The sequence below is a fragment of the Strigops habroptila genome (assembly GCF_004027225.2).
Source record: "Strigops habroptila isolate Jane chromosome 13 unlocalized genomic scaffold, bStrHab1.2.pri S16, whole genome shotgun sequence".
Lineage (NCBI taxonomy): Eukaryota > Metazoa > Chordata > Aves > Psittaciformes > Psittacidae > Strigops > Strigops habroptila.
In genome coordinates, this window is record NW_022651054.1 from 2281951 (window position 1) to 2308378 (window position 26428).

Consider the following 26428-nt stretch of genomic DNA (forward strand, 5'->3'; position numbering starts at 1 on the left):
AGCAGGCAAGCTGGAGGGAGCGTGGGAGCTGGAGCAGTATCAGGCTCTCCCTTTGCTGTGCTTTGAGGCAGATCTTCCTCTGCAGCTCCCTATTTTTAACGTTGCCCTGGGCCAGCCTGGCTCCAGGAGCTGCTGCCCCATTGTTTCTGTGGCTGGGTGACTCTCGGGGAGGCTTTATGACCGGGGGGATGGTTTAGCTGTTGGATTGGGGCTGACCCATGTGACGGATGAAAGCGATACCGAGCGAGAGCCGCGGGTGGAGCATGCTCTGCGGTCAGCACTCAAATATGTGCCAGTGTTTATAGAGAGCTGGTGGGGTGGGTGCAGCCACAGAGCAAACATCCTTCCGTTCCCCAGCACTGGCAATCCCAGCTGGGCACTGGGACAGAGGTGCAGGGTGCCTGTGGGACTGGGTGCTCGCGCTTCACGTTCTCCTCTTTCCATAGCTTTACATGGGGTTTCAGAAAGTCCTTTCTCTTCTTTCCCTGCCTTAAAATGAACAAAAGGCCTTCTAGTTTCCCTGCTGCTGCAGCTTTGTTATCATCTTCTACATCTTGTTGCGTCTACTTTTAAAACAGCTTCCTCAATAACCCCCCTGCAAGCTGTAACCTCAGATCCAGATCCCAGCACAACTGGGCTCTGTGGTTGTTTTCTGGTGAACTTCTCACAGGCTGTCTCCTCTGCACCCATTTCAAGCCAAGCTGTTTCAGTAACTACTGGCTGCCTGAATGTGGAAAGCATTCCATGAATCCCTGTGTGTGCGACCAGGAGCTTGCCTCCTGGCCAGGGTTGTGACAAGGATGCGTGCCAAGTGCTAGGAGAAAATCTCTAGTTTTGCTTTTGCCTATTCTTGTTTTAGCTCTGCATGAACGGTACTTAACGTAGAACAACCTGTATCTCAGTCATTGTCCAGCTATGTGAGAGAAACTGGATAAACCTGTGAAGTTTTATGCTTATTGCTGATTTCAGACTGATTTTCTTGAAAGGCAGCTCAAGTCCTCCAGCATCCTCTATGGGTTAACTTGGGGTTTGCCTTTGTTTGCTCAGATATCATCCTTCTGCTTTTAACATACGCAAGTAGGTAACAATTAGATGGTGCTTCCTTTTAATGAGGACATGGTTCTTGGTGTGTGTTTTACAAGTGCTAATCCTGGTTAAGGAGATAAACAGCCGTAATAGGAATTCCTATAAGATGAAGACCATTACAGCTTGTCTTGCATGAATAATACTAGCCAAAATACTGGCCAAAATTACTTTTAAGAGCTAATTAATTTAAACCTCTTCTTTTCTCAGGTTTGTGGGATATTTGACAGTCCAAACCAATTGTTCATGTTCTTAAGTGCTGCGATTCTGGCTTTTTAGGAGAAAGTGTACTGAAAGTTTTAGAACATAAGACATATAAGGAAGAAGTTCTTCCCTCTGAGGCGCTGGCACAGGGTGCCCAGAGAAGCTGTGGCTGCCCCATCCCTGGCAGTGTTCAAGGCCAGGTTGGACACAGGGGCTTGGAGCAACCTGCTCTAGTGGAAGGTGTCCCTGCCCATGGCAGGGGGTTGGAGCTGGATGATCTTAAGGTCCTTTCCAACCTAAACCATTCTATGATTCTACAGATGGACGGGTGTGTAACTGCATTTTGATCTAAGATGGTGCCCAAGAGGCTGTTTAACAGGTGAAGAATGTCAAAAGATAGACACAGCAATGACTGTGTAGTGACTAGGTCAAGTTTTGGACTTCAAAGACATTTAGACAAAGCCCTCAGGTTTTGGCTCAGTATTTAGTTATTTTCATGTTTTCAAATATAAGATATCAACTCAGAAGAGCTGGACTTCTCTGGCAGGAACAGCAGCTTCCTCAGTTGTTTGTTTGAGGCAGAAAAGTTCAGCTAACAAATGCAGAGCACAGAATGAGCTAATATTGTGTTTCTTGTTATTGCGACACTCTGATTCATCAGAAGCCATCATCTGCTTTCACTGCAGAGAGAATGGAACAGCAGGTACATGCACGGGAAGTATTTTAGCAGGCTGAGAGCACAATATAAATCTAAAAGGCACTTTTAGAAAGAAGGGCCAAACATTAATGGGAATACTTGATTGCTGGTGTTTGAGCAAGGAGCAGGTTGATGGAGTGGCTCAGGACTGAGAGGGTGATGAGGACATGAGTTCAACGCTTGTTTCATCTCCAAAAGCTTGCCCTTGGTTTCCTCCCTTCATGTGGCATTGTGCTGAGCTCCAGCAGGCCGAATGTCCTCTGATGATTGTCCTCCTATAAGGCTGAAGGTCCTCTGCTCCGACAGCAGCTCCATGTGCCAGCCTGGGGACATCACGCTCCCTATGGCAGCTGAGCCCTGTGGATACCTGCAGCACGGTGCTGATCACACCAGCCTGCTGGGTAAAGGTTAGGAACTGCTATTGTGTGAGCACAAGGCCCTGCTTTTGGGAATGAGCTGGAGAGGTTGCAGCATAGGAAAATTCCCTGGGATAAAGCTCTCTGTGAGCAAGCATGGCCTGCCTGTCGTGTGTTGGCTGGCTGTGTGATGGATTTCTGTTGGAGAGGCCATGCTGTGAGTGCTGAAACCACTGATGGAGCACGTAGGCAGCCAGCCTGGATGGAGGTTTGGGATTTGGGATTGCCCGTGGGAGCCCTGCTCATGGATCCCTGTTGGAACTACCACCTAGCTGATGTCCACCACTGTTTAAATACTGGGATAAACTGCAACTGGTTCATTGCAGCCACAAAGGACTGTGGTTGTATCTGTGTGCTTAAACTGATGAAATATATCCTGATTCACCCAGTTGATTTCCAGTAACTGTTTTGTTGGGCGAGGAGCTCCCTCCCCAGCAGTGGCAGCAGTGGAGAGCTGTGCCTATGGCACAAGTGCATTGCTATACAGTAAAACCTCTGTGCTGTGCCAGGGACACTGAGATCCATGTCTAAATGCATCTCCTTTCCTTACCAACTGAAACCAGGCAGCACTGTGAAGTGTTTTACTGCTGTAGGTGTGACTGTGCCGAATGGTTCTGGTAACACAACTGTGTTTATTAAAGGATCACACTTCTTCCATGGCACAACTTCATTTTCAAGAGCACAGGAGTTTGCACAGAGCAGACAGATGGCCTCAAACGAGCTTCTGCTGCAAATGACTTCTTGAATCTTAGGTACAAGGCATGATTCAAACCTGACTGCTGGAGGTGCCAGGAAAAAAGATGAGAGCCGCCAGTGCTGCAGTCTGTTGCCCAGCTTATTCCCAAAATCAGGCTCTTGCTACTGAGAGCTGACAGCGGGGTTCAGAGATGAGAAATGGTCAGAAAATAACACAGTCTGTGCAGATCTTTGCTCTGAGCAATGTCCAAGCTGCAGAAGAGTCAGCATTGGCCCTCTTGCAAATGCTGCTCTATGGTCCCAAAAGATATGGGTCACACACAGTATTTATGATTAACCCTCCCTGTTAAAGCATGAATCTGCAGCAAAGGATAATTACTTTAATTAGTTCTCAGGGTGTTGTACTATCTGTGGAGAGATGCTTATCCACCTCCCTTGGAGAGCAGATCTCTAAAGGATCTCCTGAAGTGGGTTAGGAGGTAAGTTGTGTCCCCATGGACAGCACTAAAAGCAGTGTGACAGGATCAGCTATGGGCCAGGAAAGGTTAAAATCTGCCGCAGGGTGTGGGCTGAAGCTGTGCAGTTTGATACTCAGCTCAGTTTAATGGTTCTAAGTTTCTTTCTTTGTTACATTGAAGTATTTAAGCACTGGCTATTAGCTTTTTGCAGTTTGTTACAATACAGCTAGCGAATCCAAGGGCTCACGTCTGACTTTCTCCTGGTGCCCAGGTCAGTTTGGAAGAACCAAGCAGCTCACCCTTTTCTTACACACTCTTTATTTCTGCTTCTTATCAAAAAATAAGCTCATTTGAGCGTATCTCTGCGCACATGCACCTCAGGCATAAATGCTTGGGCAGCTTATCTTCCATATTCCCTAACAAAACGCAATCGCGGCCGCTTCTCGCTGCTCACACCGGCCTGCCTTGGAAGGAAAGAGCTATTTCAAGCAGTTCTTTACCCAGTTCCTGGTGCCTTCCCCCCGCGCTGAACTCCTCAGACAGCTCCCGGAACGTGACACAGACGCGGCGGCGCTGGATGTGCCTGCGGTGAATGGCGTGTTTCCAGCGGTACCGCGCCGCGCCAAACAGCACCACCAGGCACCGCCGCGGCAGGGCAATGGCAACAGCCACCTCCCGGCTTGGAACGAGCCGTGGGCATAACATGCAGTTGGGTCCCCCTTCGCCTGAGTTTTGGCACGCTGGTGTCTCTGTCAAAGATGCCGGGGGATTTAATTCCCCGTTTTCCTTACTGGAAGTGGGAAATAATTGGATGCTGTCCTCTGAATCACAAGACATGGATAGCACGGTTTCTGAGAGCAAGTTTAAGCTCACCAGACGCTCTCCCCAAAGCCACCAGTCATCAAAGTGCGGGTTGATGGCAGAACCTCTTTCGGGCATGTAGTCCAGGTTACATTGTTCAACAGGTAAGAAACCACCCAGCACGGAGCAGGCCTCCATCTGTGCCACAATCTTCTTGCTAAAACTTGGCAAACCAGTAAAGCTGCCAGCCTTCAGCCTTTGTTTCTTGAAGTTCACTTTGGGACCATAGTCCTGTTGGAAAAGAAGAGCGGGGGAAAGCTATTGTTAAGGAAAAATCTAGGACAAGTCTTTTTGGAGAGGCTGCAATCCCTACAGGGCTCACGGTTGAGACTTTGAGTTCTGTTCTCATCTCTTCCAGTGACCTGGTCACCAGGTTGCAAAAGGACTCAGTGAAGCCACGTTAATCTCTCTGGAATTAGATTTCCCACCTGTAAAGTCAAACCAAACCTCCCACTTCTTTGGCTTGGAGATTGTGTGAACTTTAATGCCTGAACATGCATAAAAATACTGTTAATTGTAACTATCATGTGTTTTTGCTGTAAGTTGACTTTAATGACAAGTAATTCTTGCTTTCAAAGGAAAACCTTTAATGAAACATCTAAAGATTTTTGGGTTTAGCTGGAATCTCCTTTCCCAGAGGGATCTAAGACCAAATGTGCTTCTAAAGTCAGACCTGTTTCTTTCGGCCAGACTGTGATGGTTTCCAGTCATCTCGATCCATCAGTTCAACTATCTCAGATTCCTCATCTTCACTAATGAACTCCTCCATCAGGAACACTCCTGGAAATGGAAATGCCCAGCCAGCAAATTCCGAGTGCTCATTTCCTTTAGCTAGGCCTGTTGCTGGACAGTAAGTGAAATTATCTTCTCCCTGTGGAAATAACAACAGAGAAGAAAAACCGTGGGGGGAAAACTTCTCACAATAAGGTATTTCTATGATTTACCCCTTGCAACCTTGATATTCATTGTACAGGATTCTTGTAGACGTGGGAAATGTTACAGCTGCTTTCAGTGAACGACTCTTCCCTGCTTCTTTTACAGCTGCAGCATCACTGTGCTGCTTGAACCATGGAATGATTTGGAGTGGAAAGGACCTTAAAGCTCACGCAGTTCCAACCCCCAGGGACACCTTCCACTAGAGCAGGTTGCTCCAAGCCCCTGTGTCCAACCTGGCCTTGAACACTGCCAGGGATGGGGCAGCCACAGCTTCTCTGGGCACCCTGTGCCAGTGCCTCAGCACCCTCACAGGGAAGAACTGTGAAGCTGCTTTTCTTTCCTAGCAGTGCCTTTATCCCGCAAACACTGATCCTCAGCGCCCAGCGTCCCAGGAGCTTATCGGTCGGTATTCCTCGGGCCGGCTGTAGAGACACGCTTTGCCCTTCCAGTACACGTTGAACGAGGCAAGTTAAGACACCGCCAAGGCCAAGGGGCCACGCTGCAGCGTTCCGGGGTGCAGGGCGCCGCCTCCAGCGGTGAGGCCACTCACGGTTCTGTTCACCCCGGAGGTCCCCGCTTTGTCCCCAGCACCTCGTTGTGCCCTGGGGGGGGGGGGTCCCCCCCATTTCGGGCCCGGCCCGCCCCGAGGGGAGCACGCCCGGCGCCCCCCGGCCCCGCCCCGCCGCCGGCCCCGCCCCGCCGCCCCCTCCCCGGTACCTGCGGGGGCGGAGCGGCCTGCGCGGGCCCCTCGCAGAGCAGGCAGGAGCGGATCCCCTTGCAGCCGCAGCCCGGCCCGCCGCCGCCGCTGCCCGCCGCCTCCATCCGCGCTGGCTGCGCTCCGCGGGGACCCCCCCTTCCCCCTCTCCTCCCTCCCGTCCTCCCCGGCTCCTCTGCCTCCTCCCCTGCCGCGGCCCGGCCCGCCCCAAGGTGAGGGGAGCGCGGGGGGCCGGGGCGGCGGCGGGGCCGGCGGGCTGGGCTCAGGCCGCACGTCCGCTCGGTCGGCCCGGTGGGCCGGGGTGTGTGTGTGCGCGGGGGGGGGGGGGTGGTGGTGGACGCGGACTCGCTGTCCCAGCAGCCCCCGCGGCACCGAGCAGCGGTGCGGGGCCCGGCCGTGCCGCGGGGGCTGCTGGGAGTTGTAGTCCCTCCACACACCCCGCGGGGGCGCCGCGGGCCGACGCCGGCCCTTTCACCGCGGCCTCCGCGCTCCGGGCGGCCGGCGCCACGCGGGGGGCAGAGCCGCCGGGCCCCACCGCGGCCTGCGGCGCCGGGGTGGGTGAGAGGCTGGCGGCGCCGGCCGTGCCGTCCCCAGCATGGCGGTGGGGATGCCGTGCAGCGCCCGTCACCGCGGGCTCTCCCGCGGCAGAGCTCCGGCTGCTAAAACGGAGCTGGCTTTCATCCCCGCTGGATGCCCGGCCTGCATGGACGCCCTGCTGCGGGAGTGCCGGGCCCGGCGCGCCGCTGTGGGGCAGGGGAAGGGCCGAGGGCTGCTTCTGGTGGTGGTTCATGGCTGGGCTGGGTGATGGGTTCGTCAGGCCCCGGGGTAACCGAATGCGCCTTCTGGTGTTACCCGTGGTGGTGGCTTTTGGGGCTGTTCAGGCTGGAGAAGAGAAGCTGCGTGGAGACCAGCTTCAGTGTCTGAAGGAGGCTACAGGGATGCTGGGGAGGGACCTTCATCAGGGACTGGAGCGATAGGACAGAGGGAAATGGTTTTAAACTGAAACAGGGGAAGTTCAGGTTAAATATAAAGCAGAAGTTCTTTACTGTGAGGGTGCTGAGGCGCTTTAATGGGTTGCCCAAGGAAGTTGTGAATGCTCCATCCCTGGCAGTGTTCAAGGCCAGGCTGGACAGAGCCTTGGGCGACATGGTCTAGTGCGAGGTGTCCCTGCCCATGGCAGGGGGTTGGAACGGGATGATCTTAAGGTCCTTTCCAACCCAAACCATTCTATGATGATTCTATGGGGCATGTTATGTTGTGATGTTCCCTGCAGCTCTCCTGGTGTCATGGGTGACTCGGTGGTGTCTGATGTGTCAGTGCAGTCAAAAAAAAGGGTGATGGGAACATCCACAGTCGTTGGTGTCAAGTTCTTCTTATGGATACTAGAGCTTCAGTAGGTTTATTAGGTTCAGCAGGTAACGGCCTGATCCTGTGGGTTGACTTTCAGCGGCAGCTCTGTCGCTTGAAGGGTCAAATCCTGAACAGCTGCTGTTCAAAGTGTTTTTCAGGCTCAGTGCTCTTTATGCTGGCATAAAACATCCCATACGTGAAGGATTCCTCTTGCTTACAGGTGTTAACAAAGCAGTGCCTCGTTGTTCATCAAACCCAACGTGCTGTAGACATGTAGTGATGCTGAAGTCAAGCCTAAGGACAGCTTAGTGTCTTGTGTGTTCCTCACCACTTACTGGAGTGGCATTTAGGCAGCGGTGAGGCTAACTCAAAAAGACAGTAGCAAGCCTGGCCTTGGAGCTCTTCTTTATTCCTTTCTCTTGGAATGTGTGTCAGAAAGAGGAGTAAGCCACGAATCAGTAATTCCATGAAGCTCCTTTGGCTCCATCTGTGTTATTAGTCTAAATATCAGTGAACCTGTGTGCTGTCCTGGCCACAGTGGTGCATGAAAGCATCAGTTTACCCGTAGCATTCACAGTGCTGTAGGGCTTTTTTGTTGGTGAGATGATGTTAGTGGTGGGTGGGTATTTACATTCCTGATAACAAATTCAGTTTTCCAAAATTTTAGGGAATTCAGGCAAGAATCTATCCATATTGTCAGGCCAGTGAGTGCATTGTGCCATTTCCTTGGGAGGAATTCGTTCACAACAGGTGTATTTATTCTCACTGTTGCTGTTTATTTGGAAGCCTGTTGGAGTTCTTGGAGCAGATCCCTGTTGCTCAGGAGAGGTACAAACAGGTAACAGGGAGACTGTCCTAGTTCCCAGTGCCATCACCCTGTGGACAGCTTCATCTGCAGCAAAGGGAGGGGTTGTTGTTGGGAGCATGTGCCCAGTGTAACAACAGTCAAACAGGCGACTTCAAACACAGCAGCGAAACCAGTAGCTAACGTCCTAACTTGTTTCTTTTTCCCCTTTTGGAGCCAGTTGAAAGGACTTCCTCTTATTCCTGTTTGTTTTACCAGGAAGGGGACGAGAAGAGATCCTACAGCTGAGTGATTCCAGCAGCGGGGTGGAGATTAAAAATGTCAAAAATTACTACAGAGCTTCTTTTGGAAAGAGCAGTTCCAAGATCTACGAGGCTCCGAAAGATCGAGACGCTGAAGTAAGTGCAGACAGGCCCATGGAAAATTCCAGCTGAATCCAGCCTGGGCAATCCTTGTTTTGTCTTTCTTCCCTTAAGCATTTTTACAGAAGAGAGACAGTTACAAAGCACAGAGCAGGAGATGGCATTCTCAGTGCAGGACCAGTGAGCACTTGTGCAACTGCATTTGCTAGAGAGGTTATCAGTAGTTACCACCTCTGTAAAACTGCTTAAGGCCAGATCCTGATTTCCAACCCTAAGATAGACAACCTATTCCCAAAACACTTCTGTCTTTGCTGGCAACTGCTTGCTGTGAGTAAGAGAATCTCTTCTGACCTGGATTTTAGAGGGATTTAAAAAGATTTCTGGCATTATTTGCCCTCCCTTTTCCTCTCCATCATTTTCCCTCTCCTCTGAATCCAGTTGTGTTGGTACCTCAAACATTGCAGAGAGAGAGAATAATCTCTGACACGCTTAGAAACCACTAAAACCAGTTTTGTGGCTCAGATCCTTAACTGAGGTCATTGAAAATATGTGTCTTTCCAAATGTTTCATACAGTGGAATTTTGCTTTTCCAGAACTGGTCAATCCGAGTGACTCAGCCAGTTTCTGGCTGGTGCCTTTGATGTTTTTGTCACTGATATAACTTTCATATAACTTTCTTTAAAGTTACTTATTTTGATTTGTCTTGTGCTAAAATAATCATTTTTAGAGAGAAACTCTGAAGTTTCTCTGAAGAGCGTAGGCTGCAGTAATCTGGGTAACAAAGTGATCTTGAGATGTGTGAAGCAGTGAATCTCTAGAGTGTGGCTTTTTGCATGCAGCTTCGTACCATGGCTTTGAAGGCTTATATTTGAAGGGCCATTTGGGGAACACTGTGTTGAGTTTCTCCCCAAAATGACACAGTTTTCACACTCAGCTTTGCAGCCAGCTGAATTCTCTTCAGCCTTTCTTAGATGCTTTGCCTGGCTGGTTAGGCTTCTGAGATGGCAAGTGAAGGAGAAGTGGTTTTGCTTCCTGATTTTATTTGCCTCATTTATCCACACTTCATTTGTGTTCAGAAGGCTTTTTTATTACTAATCATTAGAGATGGAGATTCTCTTTATTAAAGGAACTCAGACTTGTGTCCTCATGAGATGTTGGCTGTCAGGACTAGAAGCTCCCTTTGGAGCTCAACTAAATGATCTAATCAAATCTAAATGACCTTTCTTATAATGTGCAGTTATCACTTTCTTACAGAGAAGGGTTTTTTTTTTTTCCCCCTCACAAATACTGTACCACTTCCTCTTTCAGGACAAAATGCTTCTGTTTGGGTGGCAGCCTTGGGATTTTGATAGGTAGATTTCCATATTCGCCATTGGAAGTTTTTGCAGCAAAATTCACTTTAGGAATGAATTGGAAGAAAGAAAAGAAATGGGAAAATCTCTTTTTTTGTGAAGTTAGTTCTTTAAAAACAGCCGAATGATTTGGGGACCTCCTCTGCACTTGGCCTGAACTTAACTTCTGATGCAGGGATGAAAAGTTTCTAGCCAGATCAGCAAACTGATTCAATTTGTGTGAGCATCAGCATGAAGTGAGAGGGAGGACAGGAATAGCTTTTGGAATCACCATAGTGTCCCATTACTTATACCAACTGTGAGATGGTGGTTTCTAAAAAATGAGTGAAATGGTGAAACCAGTACATTCCATGGACAGGGTGGACTGGTGGTGTAGTGAGTGTCTTGTATTGCCACGGTTTTGCTGAATTGATGTTGCAAAGGAATAAAATACCAAAATTCTTACAGGTTTAGTAATTTTATCTATGAACAAGAACTTTTCCCGTGATTCCCTGCTCACAGCAGCTCTGTTACCCATCAAAGCTTTATCTGCATTACAGGTTAGTTGTACTGCAATACTTTGGTAGACTTGAGTCTCTGATGGGGTCTGTTAGCTCAGACACAGCATCTTTTCCATGTGTCTATGCCCGCAGCCAAGAAAAAGCGGGTTTGACCACATTTACCCAGTGAGTTGTGCTGGACTGAGAGGTGCAGATAGTTCATGTTCTCCTTTGTTTTCAGCCTGTCCAAGCTGCAGTTGAAGACTGGAGACTTAGACCCGCGTTTGTTTTCCCGTCTGAGGCATCTGCAGAAACTAGATCTCTCTGATAATTTACTGGACAAATTTCCCAACAGTCTAACCCTGCCTGATCTACGTGTCCTAAACTGCAACAACAACAAGCTGGAAGATGTTACTGCTCTGAAACAGTTCCCTCTGCTCGAGGAGCTAACCTACGAGAACAATGTGTACTTGACCGTGAGTTACTTCCCGTCCTTACAAAGCTAAGCGTTAAATAGAGGGGAAACAAGCAGCAGTTACACCTAGTTCTTATATATTGTTCTTAGGCAGCAAGTGGTAGGGCATCTGAGAAAGCAGCCCGTCTTTCTGAGCTACTTCACCAGTCTGTGCCACTATTTCCCTGTCTGCAGAAGTGACTTGCCCAAAACCACCCAGATGTTAAAATCTGGGTATCTTGAACTCCTGATTCTCCAAGTTGCGGTCCTGTCTTAGGGAGCTTATCAGGCAGGATATCTTATGCTCATATCTTACGTGTGAAATACAGCAATGACTGTGTAGAAACCTCCTTCTTAGATGTTAGTTTTGGTGCCCCTTGTGCTCTGGAAGAGCAGACTTGGTCCTCTGCTGCAGAGTTAAACTTGGTGATTAGCCTAGTTTAGGTTTTCTCATGTATCGCAAGAGGCTCTGCTGACCATACAGTTTAAAGCATTCAAAACTGTAGTTTTACTTGTGCTTTAAACTGATACCAGCCACTGCCAGCCCTGGCTGCTTGTTTGCTGTTGCATGCCCACAGCATGTGTGTATGCGTGGCGGGGTAAACTGGATTGGGGAACTGGTCTGACCTACAGCACACCTGAGCCAAAGAAGCCCTTCTGGTGCCTTTGCTGTAGGTAGGGCAGGTCTTCCTCTGCATTAGATGCTCGCTCTGCCTTGAAGGATGCAAACAGGACACCCTGCTTTGGCACCCAAGCCGGAGCAGATGAGCCTGGTTACACCGCCACCACCTTGCGTTGGATGGTAGTACTGCATAAGCGTGAGGCAGGTCTTTTGTCTGCACTTTGAGATCCCAACTCGTAGGAGAACGTTAATTTACAACCAAAAGGCGATATTCAAGTCAGAAATGCTGAGAAGAGCTTATGAAATGGCTTTTCCTGACTAAATATGTTCTTCTTATCCTCGCCTGTAGTTTAATAAAGGACTAAAGCTAAAGTAAGTACCGTGTAACAACGAATTTGGTGGCTTCTCTTTCTAGCTCAACGATGACTATAAAGTAATGTTTCTTTTGCAAAACCTTCGGCTACTCAATGGCAAAGATATCACCAAACTGGCAAATCATGTGAGGCGTGTCAATAGTCGTAAGCTCACCAGCAAGGTAAGATGTGATAGTTCTTAATCTCTAAACACAGTAACTAAATACTGTGTTTTGGCATCATCTGAACACAGCTCACAGTGTGGGCAACCTAGGAATTGTGCTTTCTCTGGTTGCTGCTTGCATTTGCTCTACCTTTTCTGAAGCCAACTTCTGCCTTCAGTTTAAACCACAGGAGCAGGGCCAACAAGGTCTATGTCTGACCCTCTAGTTTTTCAGGTCACTCAGACCCTCATTCAGAAATGGGAGAAGCCTGGTGCTGACATAACAGCTGTATACACTTCCACATCTAATCTATGTTACTGTCCTGGCCCCAGGAATGGGGAGCATAAAACCAAGCTCAAAATAATCCTGTTTTTTTCCAGCATACACCAGGAACAAGGATTTGTTCTTTCCTCTTCAGCTGTGGTGTTTGGAATCGTTTTGTTCGCTCATTTACATGCACAGTTTGGCTCCTGACAGATTGTTCCCAATAAAGCACGTTGTGATCTTGAGCAAAGTTATTGTTGTATGATGAGAAAGGTTTGGGGTTTGTTTTGTGCGGTACTGCTCTTACCGTTTGATTTCTAGTTAGTTGATCTTGTTAATTCCTTCTGTGTAGCAGTGGTGGAGAGATTAAATACTGAACTGGGATGGCTTATTGTGCTTCATATTATCTGTGTAATACCTTGTACCTCAAAGGGTCTTGGCGAGGCTGCTCAGCCTCTTATCCTCCAGGCAACTGGGCATGGTTGGCTGGCTAATGAGACACCAAATGCTCCCTGTGCTGTTCATTTTTTGCTGGTATCTGTGTCCCAGATACCTTTCCCTGCTGGTATTGCTTTGTCCCTGGCTCCCCAGTTCTTACTTCTGTGTCTAAATGTAAAATGTCCGTTAGGTCCAAATGCTTATGGATGTGTCACTACCCACCAGAAACTCCCAGGTGGGAAACTGTGCTGAGAAGTGACATCTGAGTGATTGTGCCCATAGTTCAGAAACCTTTTGGAGCCAAGATATCTTTATAAATAGGAATGACATGTGCAGCAGTCCTGCTCATGCACATACTTGAACTACAAGAAAACTCAAATATCCTCGTTATCCTGTGCCTGTCATAATAAATTAGTTACCTGTCAGGTACTCCCTGTTAGTAGGGCATGGTGTAAGACTGCTTAAGACCTTTTGCTATGGATCCAGAGGCATGAAATCAGGCATTGCTCTGGGTCTGCTCTCTGCTTAGCCACACTCACTTAAGCTTGGTTCAGAGAAATTGGGTTTCTTCCTAGCTGAAGTCATGGTTTAATCACTATAAACTCAATGGAAGCACTGCTATCATGTAGCTAGCGGAGCCTCAGGGTTGGCAACTTCTTAAATGCTTTTACAAGTACTCCTGTGCTTTTCTGCTCTGGTTTTCTGTAGTATTCCAATGAATAAACTCAGTCTGTCTGCCCAGGTTACTGCTCACTGGGAAAAATTCTTCCGTGACCAACTTCCTGAGAAACACACAGCTGAGCAAGTGAAGTCCATCAAGAAGAAGTTCCTGAAGTCAGTACAAACCAACGTAGTATATGGGCCCAGCTCACTCAGTGAGTTCACCCGCTGGCGGGTAGGTGACATTTCGCTCCCTTACCCTTCTGTCCTCCAGGCAAGGACTCTGCAGCCTGATTCTGAATGGATTTGATTAAAATGCTGTACGGATTTGGGTGTCAGGGCTCTTGCAGACAGGGGGGACCACGTTTTCTGGTTTTCTTTGTTAAGCAGTTACAGAAGCACTAGGACTAAATGTGCACCTAGTTGCAATGACTGTCGTTAAACACTGTGTTTTAATTCGTAAGCAATAAAGATACTTGTACTAATTAACAAGACTGCAGTTCCTTAGTACTTAATTATTTGCAAATAACTCTAATGGCATCCTTTAGTCTTGATGGAAGCTGTATGAAAGCAGAAAAGATAATGACAGAACTGTAGTTACTCCCAGTGGGGAAAGATACCATTTAGTTGTAACGTATGTTTGAGTTGTATGTGCATACATACAACTGAGGCTTCCATCTCTCCTTTGTCTTGTTTCATTGCTGTGCTCTTGTTTTCACAAATGTCTACCATGGATGTCCATGACAAAGTGAAGCTCTTGGATCATGCAATGTCAGCAGAGGACTTGGCCTGCCAGGCTGTCAGCTCCTCCATCACTTGTGAAATTCATGTAGAATAGTGAAAGCAGATATTAAGAGCTCGGCAGAGCAGCTCTCATTACACAGTGTGTCTGCTGTTGCTGTGTGTCTTTTGTGTTGGGGTTTTTTTACGTACCCACATATTTGTTTCTAAGGTGAAAATGATTGCAGAAGAGTTTCTGGCATACTCACTGGGTCTGGAGTTAAACTCAGATCCCGAACCAGAGGAAAAGGTGGATGAGAATGAGGAAGAAGAAAGCACAGAAAGCCCCAGGGCAGCTGCAGAGGACAAGGGTCAGGTAGGTGATTTTTCCAGTTCGATTAACAATGTCCTTTTTATTTCCTATGAATTCAGTAGCACTTGCCAGTTTACATTTATGACCTTTTGGTGACTGCAGGGGCAGTCTCAGGCTCCAGCCTGTATTCAACAACTGAAGCTTGTTCTTTATAGCCAGATTGAACCTTCCCCGGCAATGTTAAGGTTGAGTTGCTCTCCAAGAGGGAAAGCTTCCATTCTCATAGGAGACCCAAAAGATTGCATGAGTATAGCCCTACTGACTCCACCTCTCCTTTGAGGAAGGGGTATATTTAATTAGACAACTGGGCTGATAACGTGGTCACACCGTGATAGTGCTCACCTTCTTTACAATGCCTTCAGACTGAACCCACTGGGTCCATGGGCCAGATTTGTTTTTCCACATTGTCTTTAAATCACAAGTAACTGGAACAAGGGAAGAAAGAAGTGATTTTTCATTAGCTTCTGCCTCTAGGAACTTTGCAGCTCTTGGCTTTCTGATTCTTGGAACCCAGTCTGTAACCATAGGAGGGTACTTGCAGTTGAATGATTAATATCTCTGACTTACAAATCATCTGCACATCTCGGGGAAGCCAGAAACCTTCTGCACAAACTGACAACGTGCCTTATAGGTCACAGTAACATCCAGAAAGAGGAAAAGAAACCGCTCAAAACCCAGGTCTCGCAAGAAGAGGTCCAAGACCCAGGTGACCACTGAGGAGGAGGCTGTAGTTAATCCCAGAAAGTCCAGGCACGTGCAGGATGACCCAGCTCCTGACAAACCAAGGACATCGAACCAGCCAGCCAAAGAGGCAACCCCTGAGCAGGAAGCTGAAGAGACGCATAAGAATGGAGAGCAGTTGCCCAAGGGGCAAAGCAACAGGAGATCCAGCCAGCTGACAGGGGAACAGAAAAGCCAGGAGCAGGACAATGGAGTTGTTACCTTGACCCCAGTGAAGAACTCCAAGGGCAAGGTATGTTCATCAGCCCCCTTAGAGCTGGCTTTTGGCCTCTTGGTTTAGTGGGAGGAGCCGCATTCAGATCTCATCAGAGCTCTACACAGTTTGGAGCTCGTATCTGGCCAGATATATTGTGAGTTATGGTTTTTGTTCTGTTTTTTTGTTGTTTTAAATCTCTCAGAGGCATCAGGGAAGGCCCCCCCTGGACACAGTGAATCCCCTGCAGGGGATGGATGGACCAGCGCTCTGAGGTGGTGCACTGAAAGCCTGTTTTTAGAAATGGGACTGGCATGACTTGCTCTCAGGTCAAAGTGATGGCTGCATGGGGAAAGGTGTTTCCCCCTCAGCTCAGAGCAGTGGGGATCTAAAGGGTTTTTCACATTCCCCTGCATCAGGAAATGGGGTTCACTGCTGGGGTCTGCTGGGCACGTCTTTTCTAAGCAGTCGCCTGCTGGTTTAGGAGTCTTGAGCATTGGTGGAACCTCAGTCTCTCCTGTTCTCTGTAGCACAGAAGGGCTGAACCAATCCTTCAGTTTGACTCAGGTTGCTGTGTTCAGTAGAGGGTTCTGTCCAGGCAATCACAGGCAAAGCGCTGTCAGGGGAATGAATTTTCTAAATGTGGATGGTTTATTGTAGGAGGATGTCAGTGCAGAGCCATTGCATTTTCTTCAGTGTCACAGTAAAGGCAACAGCCGCGAGGATTTTAAAACGCAGCTCTGGTCCTGTGTCTTCGAGCCATTGCTAGACTCTGGAGCCAGGAAAGGTGAGCTCTTACAGAGGTTTGCAGGATTCCCAGAACCACCCGGCTCTGGAATCCCAGCGGACTCCATGCATTAGACCCCTGCTCCTTCAAGCTGTAGTCTCCATTGTCAGGAAGAGACTTGCTTACATATTCTTTGACTTTGAAAACAGGAGACTGGAAGAGCACCAGGCAGTCTTCATGTGTTAGCCGTGAACCTGGGAACTTCTCACCTATTCTTTTCATCTTTCAGATCCCATTGTGAGCTGCTCCAGAACCGTGGCAACATGTGGAGGGGAATCTGTCTGTCTGATTGATTGTGAGACGGGGACGGTGCTGAAAAAGTATAAGGTGGCTGCAGAGGTAGGTTGCAAGTGGGAGGAGTAAGCGTGGGCTGGAAACACCATCATTTGCTATAATTACATACGTGTATACATAACGTACATTACAAAGAGTTCTGAAAAGGTTTCTAGCATTACCACGGGCAGGTCTTAAAAGGATGAAGGTAGATAGTAAATTGCTTATCCTTTTAGCCTGGTTTGTTTTGGGGTTTTTTTTTCGTTAGCTTAAAAGATTAGTCTGCCTCTCTTCTCCTCACGGAGGCATACGTGTGTGTTTCCAGGCTGCTTGACAGCACAGAGGATTAAACATCCTGTTTCAACAGTTTGTGTTCTTCTGAGGGTGGTTTTGAGCTTCAATGCCCCACCTCAAATAGTCGTGTCATTTCACCTCAATAGCTCTCAGATGATGGTTGTCTTATCTCTGAGCTGACAGCTGTCCTGCTGGCTCTTCTCTTTCACTCTGCTTTTGGTTTCTTTCTGTCCTAGGAGTTTTTCAGTGTTGCATGGACAACCCTCACAATGGTCATCAGCGACAGCCGGAAGAAATCTCATAATATCTTAGCGGCTGCTGGGAGGAGAGGGATCGTCAAACTGATCCATGTGGCAGCTGACTTCTGCTACGGGGAGATAAAAGCTCATAAAAAGCCCATTGCTACTGTCTGCTTCAGCCCAACTCGAGAAACTCACCTCTTCAGTAAGTCTGGATCAGAATCTCGTTAGCTTTAGTACCTCATGTAGAAAAGGCTGGGCTTCCTTGACGAGGGGAACTGTCAGCAGTGCAAGCAGGGACTGCACACACATAGAAAAAGCACGACCAGACATTATGGAGGGAGTATTGTTAGTCTCATATGACAGTAATCTGCAGAAGGCACAAACTGTTTCAGCCACAGGGCCTGACCCTTTAGCTGAGGTGCAGCAGCTCCTGTTTCTCTCTCGGTAGCTCTCAGGGTGGCTGTCACGAACAAGCCCAGCAACGGGCCCGTTCCGCAGGGATGAGTAAGAAGAATGACAGCCAGGGCAGGCTGCTGGGGGCCAGGCAGCGGGTGGTCAGCTGGCAGGGCTCTCAGCAGCACAGCAACAGGGGCAAGCAGTGTACAATGGGCTGTTAGAGTTCATTTTACCCAGCGAGCAAAATTATGCACTTAAGTGCTTTTGGATAAATGACAGGGTTTTGGAGTTCTGTACCTTGTCACACCTTGTTTTTCTATGCCATTTAGCCTGATGTAGAAGAGAGCTTTGCCACAGTAGGGCCCACAGAGGCTGAGGGTATGGACTGGCAGGGCATGAACCATTATATTACAGATTGCAGCTGCATTGTCAGGCCTGTAAAGTAACCTGTTAGAGCCATTCGAACCGCACCCCACAGCACATTGTTCCTCTGGCCTACAATTACCCACACCCTGGAGTGGTTAGAATGCTACATGAACCATTAACAGTGGAATTTTTCTGAAACACAGGTAGCTGTAGTGAATAATCCCAAGCAGCAACTCAAGAGTGCAAAAAGCAGAAGCCTAGGAGGATAAGGAGGTTGATAGCACATCCATACAATGGAGCAGACAGCTCATTACATTGCAGAGAAACATTTATAGCAGTGAAGTGAGAGCCTTTGCATGCCTGTCTGGGGATGGGACACTGCCCCGTGTACTCTGAGTTTGAGGGCTGCCATTTGATCAGGATCCAGATTACTCCGAGTACACTGTTAGGATTGTTTCTGCTACCAGTATATCAGCTTGGTGACACAGGCATGAAAGGTCTTTCACACTTTACATCAGTGCCTAAGTTTCCCCATGGGAGCTACTGTGGACTGTGACCACAGTAAGCCATGGATGTGTGGGATAAAGTGGCGTCTGCCCAAGAGGAGAGGTTAGGGCTCAGATTCCCCTAGAACCCCAGAAACGTGAGCTGAAAGGGGCACTAATTAACGACCTTATGAAGCCACAACTTAATAATGGACACCAGGAAACAAACTTTCTTTTATCTGCTCCTCTTAGAGCACAGGATAAGAATGCAAATTACTGACCGTGCTGTTTGACAGTGTCTCTGAAGTGGTGTTGAGCCAGAGCCTCAGTGACTGCTGCTGTGCCTTAATGAGCTCTCTGATGCCCCAGGCTTAGCGTGTTACAGCCTGTGACACAGGTAGACTTGCCAGCTAGCACGAGAAGAGCCAGATGAGCAGCGGTGTCACTACCTGCTTCTCTTCTGTGTCCCACAGCTGCATCCTATGACAAGCGAATTGCACTCTGGGATATTGGGATTCCAGACTGTGACTACAATTTCAAAGCAAGGTAAAGGTTCACAAACCAGACGTGGCCAGCCCAGGAGCCTGTAACTATCACATCGCAGCACCACTTAACTGCTTGCTTTCCTTTTTCTCTTCTTTCTTTTTAGCCAGCTGCTGGTGCTGGAAGTGCTCTCTATTCCCTTACGGATTGCCCTTGTCCCCACCTGCCCTGATCAGTACCTGCTGGCTGGCTGTGAAGGTGGCTGTTTTGCCTGGAATATAAAACTGGATAAGGAACAAAAAACCAGGTGAGACCCCAAAGTTGGGGGCATGTATTTGCTTTCCTTAACAAGAAGAGCTTATCCTAACAAAGGCTTTCTTTCTGACTGAGAAGACCTGAGCAAGAAAAGCAGCATGTCCTACCCAATTTAAAACATCCCTACCCACGGAGGCAAGAAAAAATACTAGCATAATGCTAAAGGAGTGTTCAAAGCTGGCAGCCCTGAGCGTGTATCACTGCTCCAGTCTACGAGTGTTGCAGGAAGACTGACAAGACTGTAATGCAATGCCCTAAAACTGAAGGGTGTGGATCTTGAAGCAGTGTAACAGAGCGTAAAGTCTTGGCTCTAGTTGCAGTCTCCCAGTAAGGCCCATCCTGCTGCTGGTGCAGGAGGTTACCCAGGAAATGGGCACTCTGTTGGGAGCACAGGAAGAAATGACGACAGAGAAGCAAGTGGAGTCATGCCCTGCTGTCATACACTAATCCTGAGGTCTGCACAAACAGATGGAGTAAACCAGCAGTCTCTTAAGCAAAAGGGCTGTGTTAATTAACCCGGGTGGCCAAAGGCATAATTTCAAGTGGGAATTCATCTGGGTTTGGCAAGAGACTCACTAACACATGAATTTCCTTCTGGGTTCTATGCCCGAATGCCCATCCACTGCTCCCCATCCAGGACTCGACTCATTTCACCCTTCCCTCTATTCCAGGCCTTTTGAAGCCACGTTCCAGTTTCCTGATGAGGATGGAAGTGTGACAACATTGCACAGGGTTGATGGTTTGGCTTTTCTGAATGATGATGTTGTGGGTGAGTATAAACACAATAGCCCAATCCAGAAAAACAGGCATCTTAGCACATGGCAGGCTGAATGGGGTGCAGCTACCTCTTCTTTAGCTTGCTGGGGGCTACAGAATGGAGTTGTCTCCCAGCGTCACTTATCTTGCCCTGAAATGTGGGCTAGAGGTGCAAGTGCACATCTGGGCAGGCCCAGAAATGGGGATGGCCCCATCCCCAAGAGCATGTTTGGCCAGGTAGGGGCAAAGTGGAAGGGAGAAGGGCCGGTGGCAGCAGTATTTGTTTTCAGGGCAAATTGGGGGTTCCCACATCTGGGAGAGTGATTAAAAGCATGGGCTGGGCCTTCCTGAACAGCTTATGCTTGTTCTGCAGTTCAGGAATGTATTGTGGGATTGAAAATCCCTCTGTAGCCTCCAGTTATCCTGAAATGAGGTAAAAGGGATAGAAACAGCTTAACATCAGGTCCCACATCTTAAAAGCCACCTTCTGGAGGGACCACCTTCCCCAGCAGCCAGCCTTTGTCTTGAGGCATTTAATTTCTCTTGTCACTGACACAGCCTCTCCCATCTTTCTTCCTTAGTTTCCAAGAGCTCTAAACCAGGATGCATATACTTATGGAGCTGGAGTCGGTCTTTTGACACGAAGGGGAAAGGATGCCAGCGAACCATAGCTGCAGTTATTCTGGCTGAGCTCGAGTGGTCCACGACAGACCTGTCCTACCTGACGCTCAGCACCTGCCCAGGTAGGCAGAGCTCTTTCTTCCTCACTCACTGTGGCAGGGATGCTGCATGGGTCGAGATTGACTTGGACCAGTGGCGTGGGGAAGCCTGGAGCTGGATTCCAGTCCCCATCAGACTGGTCTCCCCTCTGCTACCAAGAGCCCTGACTTGTAATGCAGCTCCAGCACCGTGCAGCACCAGCTGTGTATAAATAACATCAGGACTAAATAATTACAGCTCCACCATCTGCCATCCAAGGGGGAACCACCGAGGTGTTGATCAATGACATTACCAACGTGGTCTCTGTGTGCTTCAGAGCACACAGAGCTGATGGCTTGGCCTTGTAGTGTAGCTGGAGCCGTTTTAACACTTAGTGCAGCTCAAGGAAGGGGCAGGACACACCAGGGGCAGCTGGCTTTTAAAACTAATGAGGAATAGACCTAAAAAAGGTCGGAAGAAATCCCCTAACATTTATCAGTAGCTTCTCTCTATCAGAGCAAGAGAACTGATTTAGCTTTAGGTGAAAAGAGCTTTTTCAGAGCAAGGTCAATTAATAGATTTGTGCTGTATTATGCTGAAATACCACATCCTCCCTTGGGATCCTGCAGCACTGGCTTGAGCTCTGCGTTACAGCAGAGCGGATCCTCAGTTCCACACTCATTTCCCATCTTCTTCTTTTGGTCCTGCAGCAAAAGACTACGTGTTCTGTGGCGACGAGAAGGGAAGCGTGTGGATGTACAACCTCTCAAGCTACACCACAGCATGGAGCTCTGCAAAGGGGAAACGCTCTCCTTTGCAGGAGAAGAAGATCCCTCCTGCACAGGTAGGTCTTCTCTGCCCTTTGAGGCTGAGCTGTGCCTCCCTTCTGCCCCACTGCAGCAGGGAGCACATTTACACCAGAACACGCCTGCTGCTGTCTATACCCAACTCTCCCACGCCATTAAAAGTAATCTCTAGAGCATGACCAAGGCCATCTTTCAAACCTCACACAAACCCAGCTGTGACAAGAATTAGAGCTGTAAAGCAACTATTCCTAGCTGAAGCGCCCTCTCTGAAAAGGTGGTGGTTAAACTGGAGAGCCTGATGATACAAGTGTGCAGACACCACCTCCCTGCTGGGCTGAGGGGAGGGAAGGCAAAGGGAAACCAGAGGAGCTGTTCCTGGTGCAGGAAGGGGCTGTACACTCATGCACGCTTTTCCAGCTGGGCAGATCCCTGGCCCCCAGGGATAGTTCTCTCTTGGGCAATTAGGGACCCTCTGGAAGGACAATCTCACATACTCATACCAGAGCCTGGTCTTGAGCTGCACTAAATGTAGGTATGAAGAGACCCAGTGTTCCAAAGGCTCTTTGGAAGTGCATTGCCCGAGGCAGCAGTGAGCTCCTCCAGGGCTGAGAGGCAGCACTTTCTCCTTTCTGACCAAGTCCCTGTGTTTCAGGGGAGCATCACCAAGCTGCACCACCTCCCACAGGAAAGGCCAAGAGCCTTTTATTCAGCTTCCCTGGGTGGGCAGGGACCCAGATTCCACAGAGACCCAGTTGTCAATTAACACTAATTAACATCCTCTCACCTTCAGAGATGATACAAGCTCCCCTTTCCTACCCAACCTCTCTTCTCCTCCTAGATTCTCCAGTGGCCAGAGCTCCGAGCAAACGGGGAGCAGCTGGCTGAAGTCCTAGTAAACAATGTGGTCTCAGACCCTACTTTTACTTACCTTGTTGTCCTAACTAGTGTGAACATAACAGCAATTTGGAAGAAGTCATAGTTCCTTGTACCACAGTTTCATGCCCGTGCTTTGAACTAGTGCAGTATTAGTGACTGTTACCCATGTAACCATCATGTTTTCTAGACCCGCTGTTATGTGCAAGAGACAAAATACCAAGAAGAGTTTGTTAAACATATCGAGTCATTGTAAACACCTGCTTTCTTTTACTGTAAGTTTTCCACAATTGGTGCATTTGTTTTATATAGAAACGACACTTAATAAAACAAAACCCTAGTTGAGCTGGCAGTGCCTCGACTTCTTGGAAAGGAAAAGCAGAGAGTTCATCCACCGCTGTCACACAGCAGCGTCTCCTGTGGGAGAACACTCACACCAACCTCACCAACAAATATTTGCATGAAGGCTCCGATTAGGAAAGCAGACATCATTTTAATGCCTTATCCATCAGCTCAGACACGACAGTTTTCCTCCTGGCAAAGTATAACACAAAAAACAAACTCAAAACATCAGTGCTACTGTCCAAAATTAAACATACGTGGGACAAGGGGGGAAAATATAGGCCATGAATGGGGGTTTGAATCCAGGATTCATCTAACAAACAGCCACGTGGTTCTGCCTCGGAAGTACAGCCTGCTCTAAGCAGGGTGATTTTACTCGATTCCTTCTTGTTTGTCTTTAATGGCAACCTGTAAAACACAAACACAAATGCAGACGCTAAGATAAGAGCTGTCACTGAGCTGGAGGAGGTTTAGACATTCCTAACAGCCTCCTGTGAGACACGGATCCACCACAAACCAGCAGTGGAAATCTCTACAGTATCCAGAGAAATAACACTTAGTTAAATAACACTTTAAATGCTTAAAACCACAACATATTTACAGAATTAGTGCACTGTTACCTTGTACCAGCACATCAGAGAACACGACACAGACATTATCCTAGTCATAGCCTCCCTGGTTTTGTCTAATAACCTTTTGGGCAGATTAAGTCTCAAAGATCAGGGGCTAAATAAATCCAATTGCACAGCTGAGCAAACCAACGAGAAGTGGTCCAAACCCCCCCGAAACTGTCATAGAAAACACTTGGAAGAGTGGAAAATTGTTTTCCACATGAGTATGACTGAGAAAACCAATGCTGGGCATCTGGGGAGTTACAGAGCACTCCCTGAATGCTCGTCAGATGTGCAAATAACCCTTAAGCACAGCCAGGACAGGAGCCAAATAATCATAGAATCAGCCAGGTTGGAAAAGACCTTTCAGATCATCAAGTCCAACCATTCCCAGCACTGCCAAGGCCACCACTAACCCATGGCACTGAGGCCTCGGCTACACGGGGTGTGAACACTTGCCGGGACGGTGACTCCAGCCCTGCCCTGGGCAGCCTGTTCCAATGCCTGAGCACCCTTTGGGGAAGGAATTGTTCCTCATCTCCATCTAAACCTCCCCTGGTGCACCTTGAGGCTGTTTCTTCTTGTCCCATCCCTTGTTCCTTGGGAGCAGAGACCAGCCCCCTCCTGGCTCCATCCTCCTGTCGGGCAGTTGCAGAGAGCAATAAGGTCCCCCCTGAGCCTTCTCTTCTCCAGACTAAACCCCCCAGGTCCCTCAGCCGTTCCTCATCACACTTGTGCTCCAGGCCCTGCACCAGCTCTGGTGCCCTTCTCTGGCCCCGCTCCAGCACCTCAATGTCTCTCTTGCAGGGAGGGGCCCAGAACTGACACAGGATTCAAGGTGCAGCCTCACAGTGCCCAGTACAGGGGGACAGTCACTGCCCTGGCCCTGCTGCCACACTAGTGCTGAGCCAGGCCAGGATGCTGGTGGCTTCTTGGCTGCCTGGGCACAAGCTGCTCATGTTCAGCTCCATCAATCAGCACCCCCAGGTCCTTTTCCATGAGCAGTTTCCAGCCGGTCTGCCCCCAGCCTGGAGCATTGCAGGCGGTTGTTGTGACCCAAGTGCAGGACCCAGCCCTTTGCCTCGTGGTGCCACACGGCTGCGGTGAAGTTATTAACCTAAGCCCCTCCTGTTGTTTCACTTCTAACTGCAAGAAGCTCAAAGGAAACCAACTTACCCTGAACCTCTCCTCCAGGAGGGAGAGCTCACTGATCAGATCCGTGATGGCGTTGGTGAATGCCTCCTGAGGGCTGTAGTCAGGGGTGGTTTGGACACGGATGATGATCTTGTGTTCCAGCGGGTGTGGGACCTTGTACCCTGCAAACAACACCTGGGGGTCCTTCAGTAACTGCCTGGAAGGGGAAAGCAGCAGTGAACAACCCCACAGCACGAATATAAGTGCTTTTTATATTAAAAAAGCATTGAAAAGATCATTGAAAAGATAATTTTACATTAAAAGATCATTGGAAAAGATCCTTTTACATTAAAAGATCATTGGAAAAGATCATTTTATATTAAAAGCTCATTGAAAAAGATAATTTTACATTAAAAGGATCATTGGAAAAGATCCTTTTACATTGAAAGATCATTGGAAAAGATCATTTTATATTAAAAAAGCATTGAAAAAGATAATTTTATATTAGAAGCTCATTGAAAAAGATAATTTTATATTAAAAGATCATCAAAAAAGATCATTTTACATTAAAAGCTCACTGAAAAAGATCCTTTTACTTTAAAAGATCATTGAAAAGATAATTTTACATTAAAAGATCATTGGGAAAGATCCTTTTACATTGAAAGATCATTGGAAAAGATCATTTTATATTAAAAGCTCATTGAAAAAAGACCACGTTATATCAAAAGCTCATTGAAAAAGATCATTTTATATTAAAAACTCACTGAAAAGCAATGTTCCTGACCAATTTCCCAACACAACCCATTACAAACGCAACTGCGGAGCCTCCCCCTTCACTTTTACGGGCAGAACCCCTTTTACCACACCCCTAATCCCTCCACACACCAAAAAAAAACCCCCTTCCCCCCCCCAAATTCGCTCACGACTTGATGATGTTCCCCAGCGTGTGGTCCTCCTTGTTGATGGTGAACAGGCAGGCGTTAGGCACCTTCGTGTCCTTATTGATGGAGATCCTGAGGAGACGGATACACACACAGGGGCCATGAGCGCCTCAGGCAGCGGCTCCAGGCGCCGATACAGGCCGCGGTGGTCGGGGGGGGAGGCCCGGGCGCCGCGTACGGGGAGCCCGGGCCTCCCCCCCCGGTCCCCGCGGCCCAAGGGGTGCCAAGAGCGGCCAAGGGGTGCCATTGTCCCGGCCAGGAGCCGCCTCCCGCCGCCGCTCACTTCTTCTCGCCCTCGAAGAGGAGGAAGGACTCGAAGGCCGGAGGCGCGTTCATGCCGCTGCCGCCGCTGCCGCCGCTGCCGCCGCTGCCGCCACAGCTCGCCCCGCCTCTTCCGCCCGCTCCGCGCCCGCGCCGGCAGCGCCCCCAGGCGGGCGGGAGGAGTCGGTGCCATTTCCCCACCGCTCCCCGCCCCATGTGGTGACGGTGAATGGTGGTGATGCCATCGGTGATGTCATGAGGAGCGGCAGCAGTAGAGGTGGCCTTACAAGGGGCAACAGTGATGTCACCACTGGCACTGATGTCACCCACTTGGTACTGACGTCACCACTGGCACTGATGTCACCCACTTGGTACTGACGTCACCATTTGACATTGATGTCACTACTTGGCATTGATGTCACCACCAATGGCACTGATGCCACCATTTGGCATTGATGTCACCACTTGGCGTTGATGCCACCACTTGGCGTTGATGTCACCACTTGGCGTTGATGTCACCACCAATGGCACTGATGCCACCATTTGGCATTGATGTCACCACTTGGCATTGATGTCACCATTTGGCATTGATGGCATCACTTGGCATTGATGGCATCACTTGGCATTGATGTCACCACCAATGGCACTGATGCCACCATTTGGCATTGATGTCACCACCACTTGCATTGATGTCACCACTGGCATTGATGTCATGACTTGGCATTGATGCCACCACCAATGGTATTGATGTCACCACTTGGCACTGATGTCACCACCACTTGGCGTTGATGCCACCACCAATGGCATTGATACCAACACATGGCATTGATGTCACCACTTGCATTGATGGCATCACCAATGGTATTGATGGCATCATTTGGCACTGATGTCGTCATCACTTGGCACTGATGTCACCACCGATCAGCATCAGCAGCAAAACCATGGGTCGACTCCACCCTCAGCACTCC

At 48.7% G+C, this 26428-nt stretch overlaps 3 protein-coding genes across 5 annotated transcripts; 1 reads left to right on the forward strand and 2 right to left on the reverse strand.

Moving 5' to 3' along the window:
• Positions 1 to 3853: 3853 nt before the first annotated feature.
• ALKBH4 (alkB homolog 4, lysine demethylase) lies at positions 3854 to 6191 on the reverse strand. The gene is made up of 3 exons (XM_030472261.1): positions 6069 to 6191; positions 5089 to 5286; positions 3854 to 4646 (listed from the first exon to the last, which is right to left on the reverse strand). Exons 1-3 carry the CDS (start codon positions 6171 to 6173, stop codon positions 4005 to 4007), a joined length of 945 nt encoding a protein of 314 aa, XP_030328121.1. The 5' UTR covers positions 6174 to 6191; the 3' UTR covers positions 3854 to 4004.
• Positions 6033 to 22516, forward strand: LRWD1 (leucine rich repeats and WD repeat domain containing 1). Of its 3 annotated transcripts, none has more exons than XM_030472258.1 (16): positions 6033 to 6278; positions 8480 to 8619; positions 10656 to 10890; positions 11906 to 12025; positions 13452 to 13604; positions 14322 to 14465; positions 15094 to 15435; positions 16057 to 16183; positions 16413 to 16522; positions 16987 to 17194; positions 18713 to 18785; positions 18889 to 19029; positions 19709 to 19806; positions 20375 to 20536; positions 21203 to 21336; positions 22137 to 22516. In XM_030472258.1, exons 2-16 carry the CDS (start codon positions 8540 to 8542, stop codon positions 22275 to 22277), a joined length of 2268 nt encoding a protein of 755 aa, XP_030328118.1. In that variant the 5' UTR covers positions 6033 to 6278; positions 8480 to 8539; the 3' UTR covers positions 22278 to 22516. The 3 variants fall into 3 exon arrangements, with proteins under 3 accessions (XP_030328118.1, XP_030328120.1, XP_030328119.1); XM_030472259.1 differs by lacking the exon at positions 6033 to 6278 and adding an exon at positions 6504 to 6620; XM_030472260.1 differs by lacking the exon at positions 15094 to 15435 and having other exon boundaries at positions 6091 to 6278.
• Positions 22419 to 25619, reverse strand: LOC115601831 (DNA-directed RNA polymerase II subunit RPB11-a). The gene is made up of 4 exons (XM_030472262.1): positions 25483 to 25619; positions 25182 to 25271; positions 24301 to 24475; positions 22419 to 22921 (listed from the first exon to the last, which is right to left on the reverse strand). Exons 1-4 carry the CDS (start codon positions 25533 to 25535, stop codon positions 22886 to 22888), a joined length of 354 nt encoding a protein of 117 aa, XP_030328122.1. The 5' UTR covers positions 25536 to 25619; the 3' UTR covers positions 22419 to 22885.
• Positions 25620 to 26428: the final 809 nt, after the last annotated feature.

Bases quoted from the DNA above. Each gene is read 5' to 3' on its own strand.
- LOC115601831 (XM_030472262.1), bottom strand. From the start codon at position 25,535: ATGAACGCGCCTCCGGCCTTCGAGTCCTTCCTCCTCTTCGAGGGCGAG. The intron at 25,272-25,482 runs GTGAGCGGCGGC...CCGTCTCCTCAG, and splicing joins CTCTTCGAGGGCGAGAAGAA to GATCTCCATCAATAAGGACA. The intron at 24,476-25,181 runs GTGAGCGAATTT...TTCCCCTTCCAG, and splicing joins CTGGGGAACATCATCAAGTC to GCAGTTACTGAAGGACCCCC.
- LRWD1 (XM_030472258.1), top strand. From the start codon at position 8,540: ATGTCAAAAATTACTACAGAGCTTCTTTTGGAAAGAGCAGTTCCAAGA. The intron at 14,466-15,093 runs GTAGGTGATTTT...CGTGCCTTATAG, and splicing joins CTGCAGAGGACAAGGGTCAG to GTCACAGTAACATCCAGAAA. The intron at 19,030-19,708 runs GTGAGACCCCAA...CCTCTATTCCAG, and splicing joins GATAAGGAACAAAAAACCAG to GCCTTTTGAAGCCACGTTCC.
- ALKBH4 (XM_030472261.1), bottom strand. From the start codon at position 6,173: ATGGAGGCGGCGGGCAGCGGCGGCGGCGGGCCGGGCTGCGGCTGCAAG. The intron at 5,287-6,068 runs GTACCGGGGAGG...TTATTTCCACAG, and splicing joins AGGCCGCTCCGCCCCCGCAG to GGAGAAGATAATTTCACTTA. The intron at 4,647-5,088 runs GTCTGACTTTAG...CTTTTCCAACAG, and splicing joins AGTCTGGCCGAAAGAAACAG to GACTATGGTCCCAAAGTGAA.